The 21,471-nt window shown below is 34.2% G+C and overlaps 1 protein-coding gene across 2 annotated transcripts in view; it reads left to right on the plus strand.

Annotated features, from left to right (window-relative positions):
* Positions 1–5,440: 5,440 nt before the first annotated feature.
* The window catches only part of LOC106473620 (potassium voltage-gated channel protein Shab-like), a 24,399-nt gene continuing 8,368 nt past the window's right edge, over positions 5,441–21,471 (plus strand). The window contains exons 1-3 of one of the 2 annotated variants that reach the window (XM_022402029.1): positions 5,441–6,143; positions 15,085–15,942; positions 20,416–20,503. In XM_022402029.1, the coding sequence (XP_022257737.1) occupies positions 5,442–6,143; positions 15,085–15,942; positions 20,416–20,496 (1,641 nt within the window). In that variant the 5' untranslated portion in view covers position 5,441 and the 3' untranslated portion in view covers positions 20,497–20,503. Of the gene's footprint in view, positions 6,144–15,084; positions 15,943–20,415; positions 20,504–21,471 lie in introns of those variants that run through there. The other variant, XM_013934304.2, reaches the window with a different exon arrangement.

Genomic DNA, 21,471 nt, shown 5'->3' on the forward strand with positions numbered 1-21,471 from the left:
CGGATTGAACATGAGGTGTTTATAGGTACTGAATCGAGTCCAGAGTGGACTGTCCGGATTGAACACGAGGTGTTTATAAGTACTAAATCGAGTCCAGAGTGGACTATCCGGATTGAACACGAGGTGTTTATAGGTACTGAATCGAATCTAAAGTGGACTGTCCGGATTGAACACGAGATGTTTATAGGTACTGAATCGAGTCCAGAGTGGACTTTCGGATTGAACATGAGGTGTTTATAGGTACTGAATCAAGTCCAGAGTGGACTATCCGGATTGAACATGAGGTGTTTATAGGTACTGAATCGAATCCAGTGTGGACTGTCCGGATTGAACACGAGATGTTTATAGTTATTGAATCGAGTCCAGAGTGGACTATCGGATTGAACATGAGGTATTTATAGGCACTGAATCCAGTCCAGAGTGGACTGTTCGGATTGAACACGAGGTGTTTATAGGTACTGAATCGAATCCAGAGTGGACTGTCCGGATTGAGCACGAGGTGTTTATAGGTACTGAATCGAATCCAGAGTGGACTGTTCGGATTGAAGACGAGGTATTTATAGGTACTGAATCGAGTCGAGAGTGGACTATCCGGATTGAACACGGGATGTTTAGCCTCTTTCATACGAGTCAAGACATTTTAAGCCTGAAACATTTCAACAGCTGCTGTATATCCTCCTTTGCTGAGACTTTGAATGTCGAAAGAGTAATTTGTTTAGCTTCCCTCACAAGGACCTGTGGGAGCAATAAAACAATCTCACTGGCAGCCTTTCGATCATCACCTGATCGCGAGATTCTCGACGTCATTGGCTCTGCGTGATAAGCGTTCAGGTGTCCCTACACTCCTACACGTGGAGGACTCCTGATTTGGGGGACAGATGGACGATTTGTGTATTGTAGCTCACTTCTGATCTCAGTCAAACCCCAAGATCTTCCATGGATCACATTTACATCCACTCAATAACCACTGTTTCATCTGCTGAAAAGAGGACAAAGATTGGTAGATAGTGTCAACCAATAGTACCTCCAGTCCTTCTTTTGGTGTTGCGACCAGGGCTGAGGCTATATTCTGGCTGGTATTTGTCTAGGTGTCCTATACAGACTCCTCTCTTTGTGACCTTCAGAACGTTTCGGTAAATGATCTAGGTATAAAAAATTCTGAAAGTTATCCCTGAGTCATGGGCTATAATAGGATTGCAGTGATGAATCTTTGGAGCAGCGGTAAAAGTCCAGCATTCAAGAATAGACTTATCCTAGACATGACTGCTCTCTCAAATGGCCAGTTACCATTAGTGATCAACTCTCCCTGTAGGTCATACATGCTTTTTGCTGTTAAAAATGCCATCTAAAAACTAAAAAGTCCTTTTAAACGTTTTTAATACAAGAAGTTCAAGTTTAAATGCACTCCAGTAATAAAACAGCAAAGTCCACAATAAACCAGTAACTCGAGTCATGAGACCAAAATTTTTCTTTGTTTATCCAATCTGTGATATTCTCAGGTGAATTAAAAATACTTTTGAAGCTATATTACGATGGCAACTAAAATTGATCGCTTTTGAAAAGAGTATGTGAAAGTCCTTTCCGAAGCAAAATATTCATACACACGTATGCAGATCGTAGATTTACAATTTTTAAGATAGGGAAATATTTAAATTAAATAATTAATAAAATAAAAATAAAACGTTTTGTCCTTGTGTATCACATATTGTCTCCAACCTGTTTCTTATTCTTGAACGTAAATCCAACCATTGTTTTTCCAATAACCGTATCTTCCATTTAGAGAACTTATCCAGTACCCATGTTACACCAATGTTAAAATGTAGTTCTCATACAATTCGTTCCACCGTGATTTTAAATCAGTTGTGGCTATCACGTGATTTACATATTAAAGATAATTTCAATGTAATGTAGTCAACCCTCAGTATAATACCGCCCGCATCCTGGAGTACTGCAATATGGCCTTGAACAATTAACAAGAGTTTACTTCTTACCTTGAGTAAAGTCAACCAGCACAACATTGTATTGAAGAGTGGGTGTGTGAACTGGCTCTCAAGGTTTAAAATACTATTTTAACACAATTCTGCTGAAAAATAATAGAGTGAAGCACTAAAAAAAAAAAGGTAGCGCGCATGGATACATCTTCAAAAACACTATAATCTCTTAAGTAGATAATGTGAATTTTAAATGTGTGTTACAACGTTAGTAAATCATTTCAAGACTATAGAGAGCTTACTATTAACTTACTGACACTTAAAACTATATTTTCTTAGTTTATAGTTATATGGTCCTTGTAAAAGTTGGAAGAATGTTTTTGGAAACCTTTATGAGTCGAATGCTTTCGGAAGGTACAAACTTCTCTCTCTCTACTTCATGGGTAAATTTATAAATAAATTCACACTTGAAGAAGAACAATTTTATCTTTTGAAAGAACTATATTCTTTAAATCTATTAATTTGCCAGTTATCTTTGTTTGGTTGGTTTTGGCGTCATTTGTAAGTATTATCATTCCGTCTAGTAGTTGTTCAATGATAATAATAATTTGTATAAAGCTTGTATGTAATAGACTCAATAATATATCCTAGCTTGCATGTAATAGACTCAATAATATATCCTAGCTTGTATGTAATAGACTCAATAATATATCCTAGCTTGCATGTAATAGACTCAATAATATATCCTAGCTTGTATGTAATAGACTCAATAATATATCCTAGCTTGCATGTAATAGACTCAATAATATATCCTAGCTTGCATGTAATAGACTCAATAATATATCCTAGCTTGTATGTAATAGACTCAATAATATATCCTAGCTTGCATGTAATAGATTCAATAATATATCCTAGCTTGCATGTAATAGACTCAATAATATATCCTACTTTGCGTATAAAAGACTCAATAATATATCCTAGCTTGCATGTAATAAACTCAATAGTATATCCTAGCTTGCGTGTAATAGACTCAATAATATATCCTAGCTTGCATGTAATAGACTCAATAATAAATTCTCAGAATGTATAAATAATTTTATTCGAATTTTTGCTATAAATTAATAATAATGTAACTTGTTTGTTTGTTCGCAGTTAAGCTCAAAGCTACACAGTGAGCTGTCTGTGCTCTGCCCACTACAGGTATCGAAACCCGGTTTCTAGCGTTGTAAGTCCGCAGACATGCCGCTGTGCCACTGGAGGGGGAGCAATAATATAGCAAGGAATATATATATATGAATTAAAGTACATAAGTTTGCTGCTACAGAGAGAACCGCTGGTTTTATTGCTTTACACATTTCTATGTAAACACAACAAATTTGCTACCACAAGGTAGGCTTTTCTTTCATTCCAATCTCTGTTCAACTCTGTTTCATAGTTACCTATAGTAACACTTGAAAGGCGTTGTTAATGGACTGCATCTGTCTTCGAACTTCCTAAACAGCTGTAATCCATTAACAACGCCTTTCACGTATATACTCTTCCCTATCTAAACCTTCTCTCAAGGAAGAACCTATAGCGATATCAAGCGTTATACACGTAAGCTAGCTTAATACTGAGTTGTCAGGAAATAGGCCCGTAATTAATTTAATTTTTTTAAAGCGGCACTATATATAATAGCTGGTTTCATTACATCATTTTCTACGAAATGAATATGAATATATTTCCCAAAACTAGAGCACATTGCAAAAGCGTTTAATTCCTTGTTTGTCTTTTTAATAGTTTTGCGTGTATAATAAATGTTATAGAAATCTATACATGGCAAATAGCTTGCAAATTCTTCGGATTATTCTTCTAATATGTTTTCCTTCGCTTGCTCCCACAGTGATCTAAAGCACCTTAAAATTAACTAAGAAAATTAATTCTCCCACAGTGATCTAAAGCACCTTAAAATTACTAAGAAGATTAATTCTCCCACAGTGATCTAAAGCACCTTAAAATTAGCTAAGTAAATTAATTCTCCCACAGTGATCTAAAGCACCTTAGAATTAGCTAAGTAAATTAATTCTCCCACAGTGATCTAAAGCACCTTAAAATTAGCTAAGTAAATTAATTCTCCCACAGTGATCTAAAGCACCTTAAAATTAGCTAAGAAAATTAACTCTCCCACAGTGATCTTATCACTGTGGGAGAGTTAATTTACTTAGCTAATTTTAAGGTGCTTCTAAAGCACCTTAAAATTAACTAAGAAAGTTAACTTAACAAATGTAGAAAATAATGTGAATGTGTGTCAAGATAAAAAACGTTGCTATCAACGTATAAAGGTAACATTCCTTAATTAAAATCGACCAGGTATGATATGCTTGCTATACCCCATAATACATAAAGTTTTAATGTTTGTTTACCATAACCCGTTTGGAAGAGTGGGATTTGTGTACGTGTCAAATGAAAGGTTTTGAAATGTGTTAGAATAAAACGTAAAACTCAATGAAAAAAAGCTGATCGAGCATCTTAAAAAGCTGCTTATAAAACGAGTAAAAGTTCTTTCATAGATTGAAAAAGAGAGAGTGCTTCGAACCAAAGAATCATCTGAAATTAATTAAACTCCCTTTAAAAATAATAAATTTTCAACAGTTGTTGGTAGTTTGTAAAAATCCACGGAGTTCAAGTTCATGATCTCTTTAACGTGCGTTTTTTCTTTTGCAGAATACAAACCTATTCTATGAAAGGAAGGAGAACAGGTTTACTTTAATGATTCAGATAAAAACGAGGTCTGTCTACCACCAGTAAATAATGATAAAACTACGTTGTTGAAACATTGCTATTGAACAAGTGTTTTCATTGGAAACTTAGACCAAGAAATGAAAGAGATGTACAACAAAAAGAACACGACGGAATCATTGTATCGAGTTGTAAACGTATTGTTCAGCTTTTCTCTTTTATATATAAATACATGAATGATAATATAACCATTCCTGTAAACTCCAAGTACAGGTAAAGGGTTCGCTGCCACTTTGGGGGGCTGTGGATGAGTTATAGAGTGATGGTCAAAGAAAAGTAGCCCAGAATTATTCATGGGCGCTGTTGATTAGCTGCCTTCCTTCTGTAAACTATCATTTCAAAATTAGACGGCTATGCGCAGATATACCCTTGTATAGCTAGGTGCGAAATTCTAACATAAACAACAAGTATAAATGCTTGGATGTGTCTGATGTCACATAAACACAAAATTAACTGAATATTGCGCAGATATACCCTTGTATAGCTATGTGCGAAATTCTAACATAAAGAACTAGTAAAAATGCTTGCATGTGTTTGATGTCACATAAACACAAAATTAACTGAATATTGCGCAGATATACCCTTGTATAGCTATGTGCGAAATTCTGACATAAACAACTAGTATAAATGCTTGGATGTGTCTGATGTCACATAAACACAAAATTAACTGAACATTTTTTTCGAAGATGCTAATGATTCATGTTTTTATGTTTTGTGTTTATTACAGGTTTGATGATATACCAAACCGAAATGACGCCTCATCAGATAGATATAGGCGTTCGCGATGAATCAAAACACCGTCGGGTTACAGCACCAATGAATGACCAGCTTCAATCACGATCTTTTAGTGAATCTCTACAAACCACCTGTAAACTCCAAAATGGCAATGTACCTTCACATTCTTGGTCATCATTACCTCCAAATTACCAAATTATTCCCACTATAAAAGATAACTGGGGCCGACGTATCAGCTTGAATGTTGGTGGAATTAAGCATCAAGTTTTGGGTCGCACATTGGACAGACTTCCACATAGCCGGCTAGGTCGTCTAAGACAGTGTAAAAACATTACAGAAGTAATGAAACTATGTGATGATTACGATTACGAAGAACGTGAATTTTTCTTCGATCGTCATCCTGGTACTTTCAGCTCAATTCTAAACTTTTATCGCACAGGAAGTCTCCACTTGGTGGACGAAATATGTGTGGAGTCGTTCAAAGATGATCTGAATTATTGGGAAATAGATGTAAATTATCTGGAACCTTGCTGCTTGCATAGGTACAACCAGAAAAAAGAATATATTCAAGCAGAGCTAGAAGAGGAACTTATGGACGACCAAGAAGAAGATGAAATATTTGAAGAAGGAAGGTGTACCAGACATAGAAAATTTCTTTGGAACTTAATGGAGAAACCGACGTCTTCTATTTCTGCAAGGGTAAGCAAGATTATTACCTCCTATATCATTGTTATATTTATCAATTAAATGAAATAGTTCCTTTTTTACAGTACTTAATTTTATAGTTAAGAATAAAAGGATTTTTTTTAGAACAGCCTGGAATGGTCTGATGGTTAGGGGTGATCGATTCATAACCTGAATGTCGCTGGTTCGAATCTCTTCACTGAACTTAATCGCTCTTTCAACTGTGAGGGCATTATAATATAACGGTCAATCATACTATTCGTTAGTAAAGTGTAGCCCAATAGTGTTTGGGATAGCTAATTCTGACAGCCTTCGAAAAACTATGCGCGAAATCCACCAAACTTTTCGAACACTCGAAAATAACATTTCATGGAATAAACTTTTTAATACCAGAAAATGTTTGTTTGAAATTAAGCACAAAGCAACACAGTGGGATATCTGTGCTCTACCCAACACGGGTATCGAAATCCGGTTTCTAGCGTTGTAAGTCCGCGGACATACTGCTTTGCCACTGGGGGCAATTTCAGAAAAGCAAAATACATAATTTTCTGTAAAAATAAGAAATAACGAAAACTGTAATTTAGATCACTGTTATAATTGTAAAACATCAATCCTCGAGAGTAGTTTTAACAAGCATAATTTTACTCTTTTTTTTCTGGGATCAGTAGTTTCGATTGATGTATATTTTCAAAATGTCAAACTAACATGAACGAATCGGCCTGCAGTTCCTCTGCTTTTAATGCTCGTTCATCGATTGCAAAGTTTAATAAGTTTGTTATGAATTTCGTGCAAAGCTACACAAGGGCTATCTGCGCTAGCCGTCCCTAATTTAGCAATGTAAGACTAGAGGGAAGGCAGCTAGTCATCACCACCCACCGCCAACTCTTTTACCAACGAATAGCGGGATTGACCGTAACATTATAACGTCCCCACGGCTGAAAGGGCGAACATGTTTGATGGGACGGGGATTCGAACCCACGACCCGCAGGTTGCGAGTCAAGCTCCCTAACCACCTGGCCATGCCGGGCCATTTTATTAATAATATAAAATATAACAAATAAACTTATGATTTAACGATCAAAAGTAAAATATTAATGATATTGCTGAAGGCTATGATATTTGTTTAATTTGGACGTTTTTATTGTTTTTGACTAGAGTCATGTGATGTGCGCTTAACTTAATGACTAGAATAATTTAAACGATATAAAACTTGTGTTAAGCGAGATTAGAAGAAATGGTTCATTGATTATTGAGTCCGTAATGGGTGAAATAAAGCGCTTTTGTTATCACAAAGTGGACTGTACATTATATTTTATCCAATAATAATAACGCCCAACAATAGAAATAGTTACAACACTGATTTCAGGAATGAAATTATTTTCGTAAAAATAAAATAAGATCAAGATTACAACTGTCTGTAAAAAAAAATGGTTGAAATAAAAACTAAATAAATGTCCCCTACGGGCTTTCGTAGAAGATTGAACCTTAAGATGTCACGTGCTCCAAGCGAGATCAAAAATTTTCTGGAAACAATGAAACTGTGGAAAGATTATCAAGAAAAAAAAAGAAAGAATTAAATAAAGAAGAGAAAGACAGAAAATTAGAAAAAATTAAGAATTAAAAGAACATTTAGAAGAAAGAGACATAAAAATTAAAAGAACATAACAGGTTGTTGTATTCTTACACAAGGAGTTATCTGCATTCTGCCTTACGCGGGGATCTAACCCCGGATTTTGACGTTGTTAGTCCGTAAACTTATCACGGACCTGCATGGGGAACGTGAATAGGAAATTACAGAGAGAGAAAAAAATAGAAGCTGAAAAAGAAAGTGGCAGGAATTTGAGAGAGGAATTACAAAAATGAGACATGAGATTTATAGAAGAATTAAGAACCAAAATCAGCTTGATCGAAGAAGCCATAGTAAATGTACAGAATTATTATAACAAAATAAAATTGAAGAAGAAAAAAGTATATCAATATGTGCATAAATATTATAAAAACAAGAGTGGATAATTATAAGAAGATGACAATAGTAAGATCGAAGAAACTGTGGGAAATGGAAAGGAAAGAGGGCATCAACGTCAGAATAAAGCATCTAGAAACTGAAAGAGCCAATTCAAGGATCAAACCATTCACACATCTCTTCACCTATCTACAACTATTCCAGCTTCAGACACCTTAAACCATGGCTATTCCATAATGAACAGGAAAACCCCTCTGGTCTACACCTGTTACCACTACTGCTGTGATCTTTAGAACTGCATGGCTTTCCCGGAACACTCCATCAAGTCTCGGAATTTACCAGGCCAGTTCAACGACACTGCCTAATCAAGAAACTAACAGATTATGAAAAGGTATCATAAGAGACACACTATGATATAATTTCCAATTTGAATGTATGGAGTAGTGAATAATAGGTTATTTACCTCGCTGTACGTTTAAAAAGACCAACTTTAACAACATTATGTATACTTTCAACATAGAATCGTAAAGAATACCAGTCATTAGTAGCCGTTGTATCAAACAAATTTGTAGTTTCACGCCACAAGCAAGTTTATAAAACAAAGTTTAGCAACAAAAGAAAAAAGAGACCTTAATCAAGGGTACGAAAGACGTAAAAAGATTTAGCCGGTTATCTTACCAGTTACTAAAATATTGATTTCATTGGGATGCGACTAATACATTGATGCCATAGTGGAATAGGATATGTGAATTAGGCTTAAATTCAAATAAGGAGTGCATTATTTTAAAAGACAGCCCACATATCAATGGTTTAACTGATTGATGGTAAGGGTTATATTGCTTCTACAGCTATAGTTGTTCGTACCCGATCTTGTAATGATATGTAGAAAATTTATTTCCGAGATGAGGCAAGTGGTCATAAAGTTCCAGCAAGAGGAAAATTAGCAGTCACTTCACTCTCATAGTGTGAATATTATCTACACAACATGATGTGCGGGTAATAGATATTCGGTATATATATATTTCATCACTGTACAATCCATGCTGCAAGAGGGATCAATTTCTAAGTTAAGTAGTTGTTGGGAATGGATCTATGCAGTAGTCAAAAGAATCAGTAATGTGGCTTATAAGATCCATAAGGACAGGCAGTCTAACAGACGACAAAAGTCATCCACCACGATTGATTGTGGAAGTACATTGCATTGGCAAGAAAATGCCCAACTAGTAAGCTTCAGAGAAGACATTACCAGAGGTAAATCATCCTGCTTAAGATACCAAGTCTCCTATAAAGATCACTTCTAGAATATCATCAGGGATGGAGCTTCCACTGGATTTTCTCGTTCAGTTACCTGAACGAGAAATCCACCAATGACCAGACAGCAAGTGTTGATAAAGAAACAGAGCTCATCCCATCTTCTTACCATAAACAATAGAAATAAATACTACCTGGGTATTTTAGGAATGGTAAATAAGGAAAGAAACAATATCTTGTTATATTAATCAAATTTTTGTTGTACTTTGTTTCACACAATTAATGATTTAATGACTGCAGCGCTATATTTGTGAATATTATATTTATCAATTATTCAAGATTATGAAAGTTCAAGTTTAATGAACAATTCATAATTGTTTACTTTGTGTAGTAGGGTTCTTTAAGGGAATTTACAATACAGGAAGGAGCAGTGTTATAAGCTATATTTTTGATTTAAACATTTTTATTGTTTTGATTAGAGGAAGTTTGTCCGTTTTGCATTAAAAAGTAAGAAACTATATAAACAACATAAACACAAGTTCAGCAAAACTAGAAGAGATTTTTTATTGATTAGTGAGTCTGTTACAGTGGATGAATGATTACTGAGTTAGAAAATTTGTTATTCTGTTTGTCTGTTACTTAAAATTTCAAGAATTTTGAGTTTCAGTTTTGATGAAGAAATAGAGATAAAAGAAAATTAGCAAGTAAATGACTGTTGAGCATCAGTTCGTGAAATTGTTTTTACCTAATAATTCAAAAGAAACTCTATAAGCCTAAAAACTAAAATTACAGCTATATTTCTTATGTTTATATGGTGTCAAAAGAATCCCATACAACAATAGAAACCTTTACAACAGTATTGTTTAAGACTATGTTTTTGATCAATATATTTTTAGATGTGTGAATAGTTGAAATTGAGACAATAGTGCGTATTGGAAAGTGCATACCGGAAACAGACTTTATGTATAAACATGGATGTGAAGTTATACTTACTTAAAACAGTTTCACAATTTATAACTAGGAAATCCCTGTGCACAAAACAACAATTACAGCACCAAAAGAACTTCCTGTGATGACAGAGATGGCAGTTAATATACTACCAAGCAGTAAAATACTCATACCAGCACTTATTGGTAACAACTTTACATCTGTTGACTTAGGCAGGGTAGAACAAAACATTTCAGCTTGTCTTGAAAGATTATTTTTTGAAAGAATTCTCATAGGTCTGAAGAATAATGATGTTACTATTAGGGCTATGGATACAACAAAACGTAAAGTCGGAGTTAATTCAGGATTGAACATTGGAAGATGTAAAACTATACACATCATCGAACCCCACTAATAGACACTTCAGAAAGGTGTAGGAAGTCTGCTATCAAATCTTTATACAAGTGGAGCGTGTCAACTCATTTACAAAAACTGTCTCACCAGAATGGTGAAAGTCTTACAACTACTCCTTATCACGGGATACTTGACTTAGGCCAGACAAATAAAATACCTCATAAGATTGATACTGTAGGAGAAGTTCCAATTCATCAGTTGGCTAGATGACTCCCAATTACAAAGTAGGCTAAGGCTTTAAAAAAATAACAACCATGAAAGAAAACGGTGTAATTGATCTGTATACTTGTCCTTAAGCATTGTCAATCGTAATTTTGAAAAAGGAATGATCCACAAGCTGTGGACTACTGGAAGCGGAATGAATTCATAAAGAAATATGCCTATCCCCTACAAAGGATTGATTCTATTTTGAATGCTTTATCCAGGTCAAAACGGTTTTCCACTTTGGATCTGAAGAGTCAATATTGGCAAATTCAAGTCAAGAAAGGGAAGCCTATACTACAGGAAACTGATTGTGGAAATATTTGTTACTATGTGAATTATGTAATGTTATATTTGAATGACTGATATGATGTGTTCTCTTTGGACTAACCTAGAATGTCATATTCATCTACTTATGTGATATAATTACATATGAGAAGACCTTCTGTGATGCTTGTGACGGGCTAAGAAAAGTAATGGATTGGCTGAAGAAATAGAGCCTTCAGATGAATTTCAAAAAGTGTGAATTATCATTCAAATATATATATCAAGTCTTCCCATAAATTAGCTGCATCCAATACATCTGAAGGCAACCCATTCCAAAGGCCAAATATCCTGTTAGAAAGATAAGGCTGTTTTACCTGAAGATTACTCCAACCCTACCAAAATTTATATTTGTGTCCCCTAGTCTTGCCATTCTTACATCATCAATTACGAAAAAAAAAAGATAATACTCCAACACTCTAAATTCCCATAGCAATCTTAAACACCTCAGTCAGATCCCCTCCAACTTTTACTTCAAGAGAAATCTGTCCTCATATGGCAATCTTTCCCATCCAGGTATCATCCTAGTAGCGCTCCTCTGAACCATTTACAACGCGTCAATATCCTTTCTAAGGCAAGGTGTCCAAGATGAACACAGTACTCCAAATGTGGCCTAACCCATGACTTATACAATAATATTATAATGCCATTAAATTTGTGTTCAATGTTTCTGTAGACACAATCGAACATCATATTTGCCCTGCCTCTAGCAACAGCACATTGTCTGGATGGCTTAAGGAACTGATCAACCAAAACACCAAGATATTTTTCTCCCATAACACTGTTAAGGTTATACCTATTAAAATTATACTCACAATTCAAATTGTAATATCCCACATGCATTGCCTTGCATTTATTATAATTAAAAGCCATCTGCCATTCATTTGCCCAACTCACCAACTAATCCAAATCCATTTGTAAAGCAGCAGCAGTATCTTCACAGTCAGCAACACCAAAAACTTTGATACCATCGGCATATTTGAATAACTTATTGACCATTTTTTTCATATATGTTATTAATGTAAATCAAAAAGAGCAAAGGTCCTAACATTGAGCCCTGAGGTACCTTACTTGTGACATTAATCCAGCTTGAGTGAACTCCATTTATAACAACTCTTTTTTTTTCATCCAGCCAGTTTACTGTCCAGTTAGCAAACTGTGATAACTTTTAACAAGAATTTTAGGTGGCACCTTGTGAAATGCTTTCTGAAAATATATTTACAACAGATTTTCACCTATAACTTCATCTACATAAACAGTAATCTCTTCAAAGAATTTTTATCCCTAACTCCGTTCAAAATCATCGGGTATATATTATCTGGAGTTTTTGAAACTTTGAACAAAAATATCATTATTCCTTATCTCCATATGCAGTAAAACATCCAATCCTATTGAGCAATGATCACTTGCACCCAGATGTTTTCCAGTCTCTGCCCAATTAAGAAATTATGTATTAGAAGTTAACAATAAGTCTAAAATAGCATAGTTCTTATTAGGTTTCTTAACCAAGTGGTGAAGAAAGCCATCCTGAACAGTTTCTAAAAACCTGTTTCCCTCATGATTAGACTCTAATATTTCCCAGTCTATATACATAGAAATATAATATCCCATAATTATAACCTCATCAAAGCTTAATTCTTTATCTTACTGTATAGTTTCTCATTAATTTCATCAGTTTCATCTGGTAGTTGTAACAAAGACCAACTAAAAGTCTTCTCCCCTTGTAATTACTAACAGATTCCCCTTATAACCACTAACAGAAACCCAAAAAGATTCAACCTCATTGCTATTAGCTTTGATATCCTCAACGTGAACAGGCTGTAATTCAAATTTTACATATCCACCTCTCCCCTCTTTTAAGTGCTCTATCCCTACTAAAAAACTTATAACCCTATATTTCGAAAACATTCCTGTCATCAAAATTATATAAATTTAACTTAACCAGGTTTCGGTTATTCCCATTACATTAAAACCCTCTGTTTTGACCAGTGCTCTAAAGTCATCCATTTTATTTATTATAAAGTAAAGAGGGGGAGATTATTTTCTTCTGTTCTAGTAGCATAGTACCGACAGCTAAAAGGCTTATGTAAACAGCAGACTGTTATACATGTGGTATTTTCCGCCGCACAAGATTTCTGCACAGAAGTTAGCAACGGTGTGTTACTGGAGGTTCATAGAATATTACGTCACAGAGTGCGAGTTTGTGTCTTTCTCTCTGAATTGATGGAAAATAAGTTATACATAAAAATGTCAAACAAAAATCTTTATTGACAAAAACAGACAGAAAGAACTACAGTACCACAAAATAAAAGAAAACAAAGTGTTTGCAATGAGTGCGTTGAACTTGTAAGAGCAGTCTGAAACAACCTTTAATATATTCTTCTTATTAGTCCCATGTTAGCTAAGGGAGAACGCAAGTTCAAATAAAGTATTAAAAACAAAACAACCCTGTACTGATAAAATGAAAAAAAGGGAACTAAGAAGATGAATGATATGGTTAGACCTTACGAAAATCTAAATCTGACAATTTATAAAATCTACTAAACAAACGAGGGACTAGTTTTGTGTTCAAAAATACACTGGTGCAAAAAATAGCCTGTTTGATCAAAAAGCACCTATCGCGCAGGTGACCGTCGTCCACTGCGACTCAAGCGCTAGGGCGTGGCAGCCCTAGCCCATTACCTGAATCACCGACAGAAAAGACAGCCGTTTATCTGAAAACTCACGGATGGACTACCATCTGTCTTCTGTGTAAGATAATACAACTAATGACCAGTTTCTGGTGCACCAGAGAAAGGACAGCTAAGCTGTTTACTAATACGACACTCTGTGTCTAAACTAAACTGAAATAAAATACAGAACTTTCGAAAACAATTATAAAGTAACTAAGAGAGTAGCTAACGTATGGTAGAGCCGCATACAATAATCCCCATATACACCTCTGTAAACGCATATTGATTCTTTTGCTTATAAGATGGACGACATCCAGTAAACACCTTTCTAACATTACAAATGCAATGTTCATCTTCACTCAAATGACTTTTCTGTAAGTTCTAACAACTAAAGAATGTATAAATTAATTTCAAAATAAACCACGTGCATTTTTTCATGTCTAAGTTATACTTTTGAAATGAATGGCATGATGTAAAGATGTAATACATCAACTGATTATAATTCTATTTCCAACATATAATATGCTTTTGAAACTTCTAATTTCGTTTCACAAACACTTTGTAAGATATATAGATTAATTGTTCTAGAAGTTTCTGTTCAGATTATTAAGAGAAGTTTCTATCATTTTATGGCATGACCTATGTAACCTTGAAGTTATTATTATGGTTACAAATGGAACGTGTTCCAGGAATTCTGAAGATTACTCATGCATAAAATTTTGAAATAATGGCTTATTTGATTGTTTGTTGTCGTTTTTCAGTTATTGGGGATTTTAACGATAGACAACAATTGAAATTGCGCTAAATTCTTTGAATGACACATTTTAGAGAAGTCAAAACTCAGATTTGTTGGTACAAATTTGAAAAATAAATCGACAATTTAATTTCTAAATCACCAAAGTGATGCACCTGCAAATAAAGACATTGAAGACAATAAACTATGTCCGATCCGACACTTAACAACTAAAAAAGATGGATAGGCTTTAAAATGTTATTTTATTTTTTTGCTGTGGTAAGTACATTGTAATCCTAAAATTGTTTCTCGAGATTCATTATTATGTTGAAATACCAACTCTTGATTTTCAAGATATTTCATAGTATTCATAAATAACGTAAAGTTTAACAACTTGGTAAGGTCCCACCTTTTAAAAGAAAGAGAGAAATCATGATTTCTTATAAGATTAATACCTTATCTTTATTTCAGATCGTCGCTACTCTCTCAATCCTCTTCATAATTTTAGCAACTATTGCACAGACGCTGAACACCCTCCCCAGTCTTCAAACAAAACTTGCTAATGGTCAATATGAAGAAAATCCCCATCTAGCTACGGTGGAAGTTATATGTATTTCTTGGTTTACTCTTGAGTATGTTCTCAGGTTTATGTCATCACCAAAGAAATGGAAGTTCTTTAAAAGCCCGTTGAATATCATAGACTTATTGGCCATTTTGCCATACTATGTCTCCTTAATGCTGATTAAACTGGATAATGACTCGGAGCAGTTTGAAGATGTTCGGCGAATTATCCAACTCTTTCGTTTGATGAGGATCCTTAGAATCTTAAAGCTAGCCCGTCATTCCACGGGATTACAAAGTTTTGGGTATACAATGCAGAATAGTTATAAGGAACTGGGACTCTTGATTTTGTTCCTTGCGATTGCAATCATGATATTTTCTAGTCTTGTATACTTCGCAGAGAAGGATGTACCGAAAACACTGTACACCAGTATTCCCAACACGTTTTGGTGGGCATGCATTACTATGACAACTGTTGGCTATGGAGACATGTATCCTGAAACTCCGTTAGGTAAAGCTGTAGGCAGTATCTGCTGTATCTGTGGTGTACTGATTATTGGACTCCCTGTTCCCATTATCGTCAATAACTTCGCAGACTTTTACAAAAAACAAGTAAAACGCCAGAAAGCTCTTGAGAGAAAAGGACTAATACAGAATGCAAAAGATGCTGGAAAATTACCTCCTTTACTTCCTTTGCAAAGCGTGAACGACTTCTTAACGTCTACGTCAGTCATAAACTCCAATGAAAAGACGAACTTTACTAACCAGGTAAGAGTTTTATTATTTTAGAAAAACTACGAAAATTATTAATTAATTGTCGTAACTTGATGTGAAACTTGGTATTAAGTTAAGATGCCAAACGCATGAATGCTTCTTATTCAAAAAAAAAAAGGCACCCTGCATCGTCCAGTAAACTAACTTTATCTAACTTGTGGTCATGATTTAATGCGTCTTGATGAGAGCGTATATTTCTAAAAATAACAAAATAATTTAAACAAATTATGTATTTTTGACTTTTTATACACACATGTTGTTGTGACAAAAAAAAGGTGTTTTAAAATCTTTTTTATGGTTAGAATAAATATTCCAGGCCTACGAACCGTTATTACTACAACTATTAACATAAGCAGTGTTAAGTGACCAATCATGTAAGCTAAATAACATTTAGTATGACGTAATTTGTTTTGCTCATGTCTTACACTTGGTGCAGCACATCGTTATACAATTATGTACCTGCACGAGTCGGCGATGTCTAGGCCTTTCGTGCTTAATTTCCAAATTTAAAACCTATATTCTATCGCAAAACACATTTGAACTGAACTCTACAAGTAGTAAAAGTAGTGCGTAGATTCAGCTGCTTGTATTGTTACTTAAGTTTTAACGAATCTAGCTCTTAAATAATATAGCTGCCAAAAGAGACTCCGTTCTATTTTTCAGAAGCCCGTTGCTCAGTTTGCGTAAAATGTTGACCATGACCTAGCTGATGAAACAAGTAATATCAAGCAGTTCTTGTTACTACGCTTCGAATATAAGTAGCCATAATTACACAAATATCTAGACCTGACATTATTATAATACTTGGGTGGCTAAACTGTCAGTGTTACCAAAGCTTCTTTTTTTTGCTACCATATACTGTCCCTTAATAATTCCTCACCGTCTGTACCTAATTGTGTTTGTATTTAATAAAAGAATGGTGGGTGTCATAGTTCAATACTTTATTTTCTTGTTTAATTTTATGAATTATAGTTTACGAATCAAAGTTATAAGTCTACACAGTTGACACTAAGTCTGAGCTGTGGTATTTTGCAAAAGGTCAAGTCGGACCACACAAAGCCTGCAATTCAAATTCCATTATACATTCTTCTTACTACAATCGTCCATATAGAAGACGACTAAATAATGGTAAAGATAATGGTAATTATCAAGTTTATTATGATATAATATTAACGTAAATTATCGATCTACAGATCCTGAAAAATTAACAGGGCTTCACGACATTTGTAACTATGTCGATGTTCATGTCTCAAATATTGATATAATTAAATGTTTTGTTCCAATAGATTTTTAATAACAGCTTTCAATGAATTATTAAGTTTTATTCTGTAGACCTTGTGGGATCATCTTTATTCAATATTTTATCTCTAGCACTAATTTGTTCAGTCTCTTGAGACATACCAGCTGTTATCTCCAAGTTCAAGATATATATTTTATATCGTGAAACTTTTGTTTTATCACAATCTTTTCTTATATCATTAATGTAACTTTGTCTCGACTGACATATAAATAAATCAATTATTAGTTCAGGTATAACACTTGAAATGATCCAGGCAATAGGTTTGCACCATACAAAATTTAACGACCAGCGACATCGTGTGACACTACTGGACCGTAAGCAGAATGTCTGAAGGGGGGGGGGGTCTAATTTGTGAACTCAAAAGCTAAGACATATTATGCGAAGCACAATCAGCATGCAAAGTATGATAATGTTGCGGGGGTTTGGGGCATTTCCCCAGAAATTTGTAAAGGATGGCGCTATGAGATTAAATCTGGTGACAATTTTTACATGAAATATAGCTTCACCAATTACATGGCTGTTCATATAACATCTACAAACATCCAATGAAAAGTCAACAAATCATCATTCTGTTGTAACACTGAATGGGGAGCTAGACCTAAGTTAGCATAAATATGTATGTTTTATTACAGTAAAGCACTGCAGTATCTACATGCAGAGTAGTTATTAATTGTTAAATTATATTATGAATTTAAACAACTCTGTACAACAATAATATATTAGCTATTTCAGTTATTGGGTATCATATACGTACAAGTATGCATTACTGAAATAACATGCTAGCATGCTCCATTCTTCTGGTACGCTTTCCCCTAAATAACTTACATACAGTTTCAGTGGTTGATAGTAGTGTTATGATAATTATGTATTAAAGCTCGAACACTCAGTCTTTCTTCGGTTTGTGTACACCTCAGGTAATTATTCAACTGACGGAGAGCAGATGTCGAACGTTCACATGAACATGAACTTAATGGCAGTGTGATAAAGAGTTTCAGTAACATAAAGATATTTGGTATACTGAAGCACGCTTTTAAGCAGTCAGCCAGTATCTCGGGCCTGTCCTGGAGAGGTATAGAAAGCCATCTTGTCTTCCATCGATAAAGTTCTTCATCAAAAAATATCAGGATTTGGCAAATCTTCCCTGTCAAAATTGATAGCCTTGTCTGATATCAGAGATAGAAAACTCTTGTGAGAGTTTTGATGGCATAATTTTCTGAATTGATGCTGTTTGCTTTACATGTGCATCAAATCTGGAGAAAAGATTACTGATAATGTGGTCAAGTAAACATTGGTTACTGTTTTCTTAAGGTAATTCTCCACGGAACTATATTCTGCATTTGCACCTTGGGCTTGTCGACTAATGCTAGCATGCTAGCATTAATATTATATCACAAAAATAGGGAGTTCTATCGACCCCCTCCTTCGCGTACGTGCGTGCACTACGATTGTTCATTTTGCATTTAAAATGAACAGAGTCTCTGACGAAGCTGACAGTGAGTCGAATCAAGTTTCGGTTCTCTGGACATTTCATTGACATGGCTTGAGAGATGATTGTTAGGGTATATCTGCCCTATGTTGGGATTAGTTAAGGGTTTGTTTTTATCTAAAGTTGACCCATGTTAGGGACTAATATTTAATATTTTAACTAATGTCAATAAACTGAAAATAATAATCGTATTAATATTTACCTTGGAATATACAGAATTCATCGTTAACGTTTTAGGCTGTAAAAACAGTATACAATATTGAAATTGTTTGCTAACAATATACGTTACCATGATCAGTATACATCTACATGGAAGCATGTTGGGGGAATGATACATAATACTTCGACTAATATTAGTTAATGATCATATTAATATTTACTCAGAAGATACACAACTTATCGCTAACGCTTGAAACTGTGAGAAAAGCAAACAATGCTAATGCCAAGAATAACTGGCAAGTACTAAAAAATAATTGCCATTTACCTATAAAAAAATAAAAGAAGCGAAAGCTAATAATAGTCGAATCCAAATGTTATAATTGTTATTCTATCTTTGTAGAAATTGATATCTGTTTACGTTTGCTAAAAACTTATAACTAACGTTTAGAATGTTGATTATATAAATTACTATGAACTGCATTATAACATGAACCTCACTGATTCTGTAATTGCAAGAGACTGTTTAGCTCTAATTTTTTGAAGTTTAATTATCTAATAATAAATAACCACAATAGTAAAAATTCTCAGTTGTCTAGACAAAGGAACAAAAATAAGAATGAAAGCTTATCAGAGTATAATATTTCAGTGTTTATTTGTTGTTGTGTTTTACACTTACCTAACCATGGTGGCCTATAGTGTAGTAATGTAGTGTAGTGTACTATAGTGTAGTAATGTAGTGTAGTGTAGTATAGTATAGTGTAGTAATGTAGTGTAGTATAGTGTAGTAATGTAGTGTAGTATAGTGTAGTAATGTAGTGTAGTATAGTATAGTGTAGTAATGTAGTGTAGTATAGTGTAGTAATGTAGTGTAGTGTACTATAGTGTAGTAATTAGTTGTTTTTTTTCCCACTTAATTACCTCGTTATGTTTTCACCTCTGTGTGAATGTTTGTCAGAAAGGTTTGGACAAAAGTTATTATACACGTGGACTATGACCAAACATAGAAGAGTTTATTATTTAGAGAGTCGAGGTCACGAAAATAAAATAAATCCCTTTCTGTTAACATGGAGACCGATTTTTTACACTATTTTTGCTCGATAACTCAATGAAAAAATATCGAAATTTGATGAAACTTGGTGGACATATTTAGAATGTTAATCCTCATTGTCCTGCCAAAAACGGTTGGTGTCCGTTGATAACAACGGATATACGAACACATTTTCGTATTTTTTGAGGGACAAATATGATCAACGCTGCTTGGTGGAGGTGTGCGCTCTAATGAGTGTCCTCTAGTTATTAAAAGAAATTTGAAAAAAATACTTTTAGCAGGAATGTCCCAAAACGATTTCCAAATCACATAAAAACCGATTAAAACATAGATAGCTCAACATTTTGTCGATTTGCTTTTATCAATCAAACGTTCTGAGTGTATGTATGTATAACTTTAACAAAATGTAAGCATACAGTACGATAAGTTACCAATCTATTTCCTATTCCAAGCCTGATGTTGTTTTTTTCTTAGTTCAAAGCTGCAGAATGGACTAGCTGGACTTTGTACACCGCGGGGAATCGAACTCCGGATTTTAGCATTGCCATTCAATAAATTTACTTCTCACCCACGGAGTGACTCTAAGCCTAAAAAAAAAACGAAACAATTTGCAGAATTTACAAAAGTTTGTAAAATTCACAAAAACTATTTAAGTCACTTTTACAAGTCACAAATACTTGGTTAAATTATCAAATTATAAATGGAAATTTTCATGCAAATGTGACCTAACCCACAAATCATAGATTTGAGCAAATGACCAAAAGGCTTCGCTTTCCTTTTTAAAAAATCAGGGATGAATACCAGAGGTATATTTTAATTTTAATCAATGGAGATCTCTGTTATATTCAAAAAATGACAATTAGTGGTCTAAGATAATGTTTGCTTGATGCATATTTCCCATTACTGTTATTTTTTAAACGATATCAAGAAACGTAATGATAAATAAATTAAAATTTCAAACAAGTATTTCCATTCTAATCATTAGTGCTTATTGTTGTATCACTCGAGGTAAAGTGGGTAAGGTTAGTCCTAATTACAGAAATTCAGCTTTCCATCAATGATGTTCTCATCTTGAAGGTTCATATTTATATAAGTTACTGTAATAACATAACATTTTGTGATAACATGGGACCTATTGGTCCATCTTGGCCGTTCCATCCTCTAAACTAAATTAAAATAATAATAATAAAAATCTTAAAGCCAACCCTTATAATTCACATAATTATCAAGCTTTTTCTTAAACTCACTTAAATTTACTGCCTCTACAAACATCTGAAGGCAACCCATTCCGAAGACCAACCACTCTGTCAGAAAAATGAAACTGTCTTAGCTGAAGATGATTCCTACCTTGCTAAAATTTATATTTGTGTCCATAGTCCTACTATTCTCAGTGTTAAATATGAAAGAAGATTCATGATGTTAGAAAAACACGTAGGTTCAAAACGTCTGGATAGACATCAATAAAACCCTACAACCCGAGCGTTTTCGAAAGGTGGACTTTTCTTCTTCAAGTACAAACTGGGAATGAAA

The sequence above is a fragment of the Limulus polyphemus genome, unplaced genomic scaffold (genome assembly GCF_000517525.1).
Source record: "Limulus polyphemus unplaced genomic scaffold, Limulus_polyphemus-2.1.2 Scaffold6339, whole genome shotgun sequence".
NCBI lineage: Eukaryota > Metazoa > Arthropoda > Merostomata > Xiphosura > Limulidae > Limulus > Limulus polyphemus.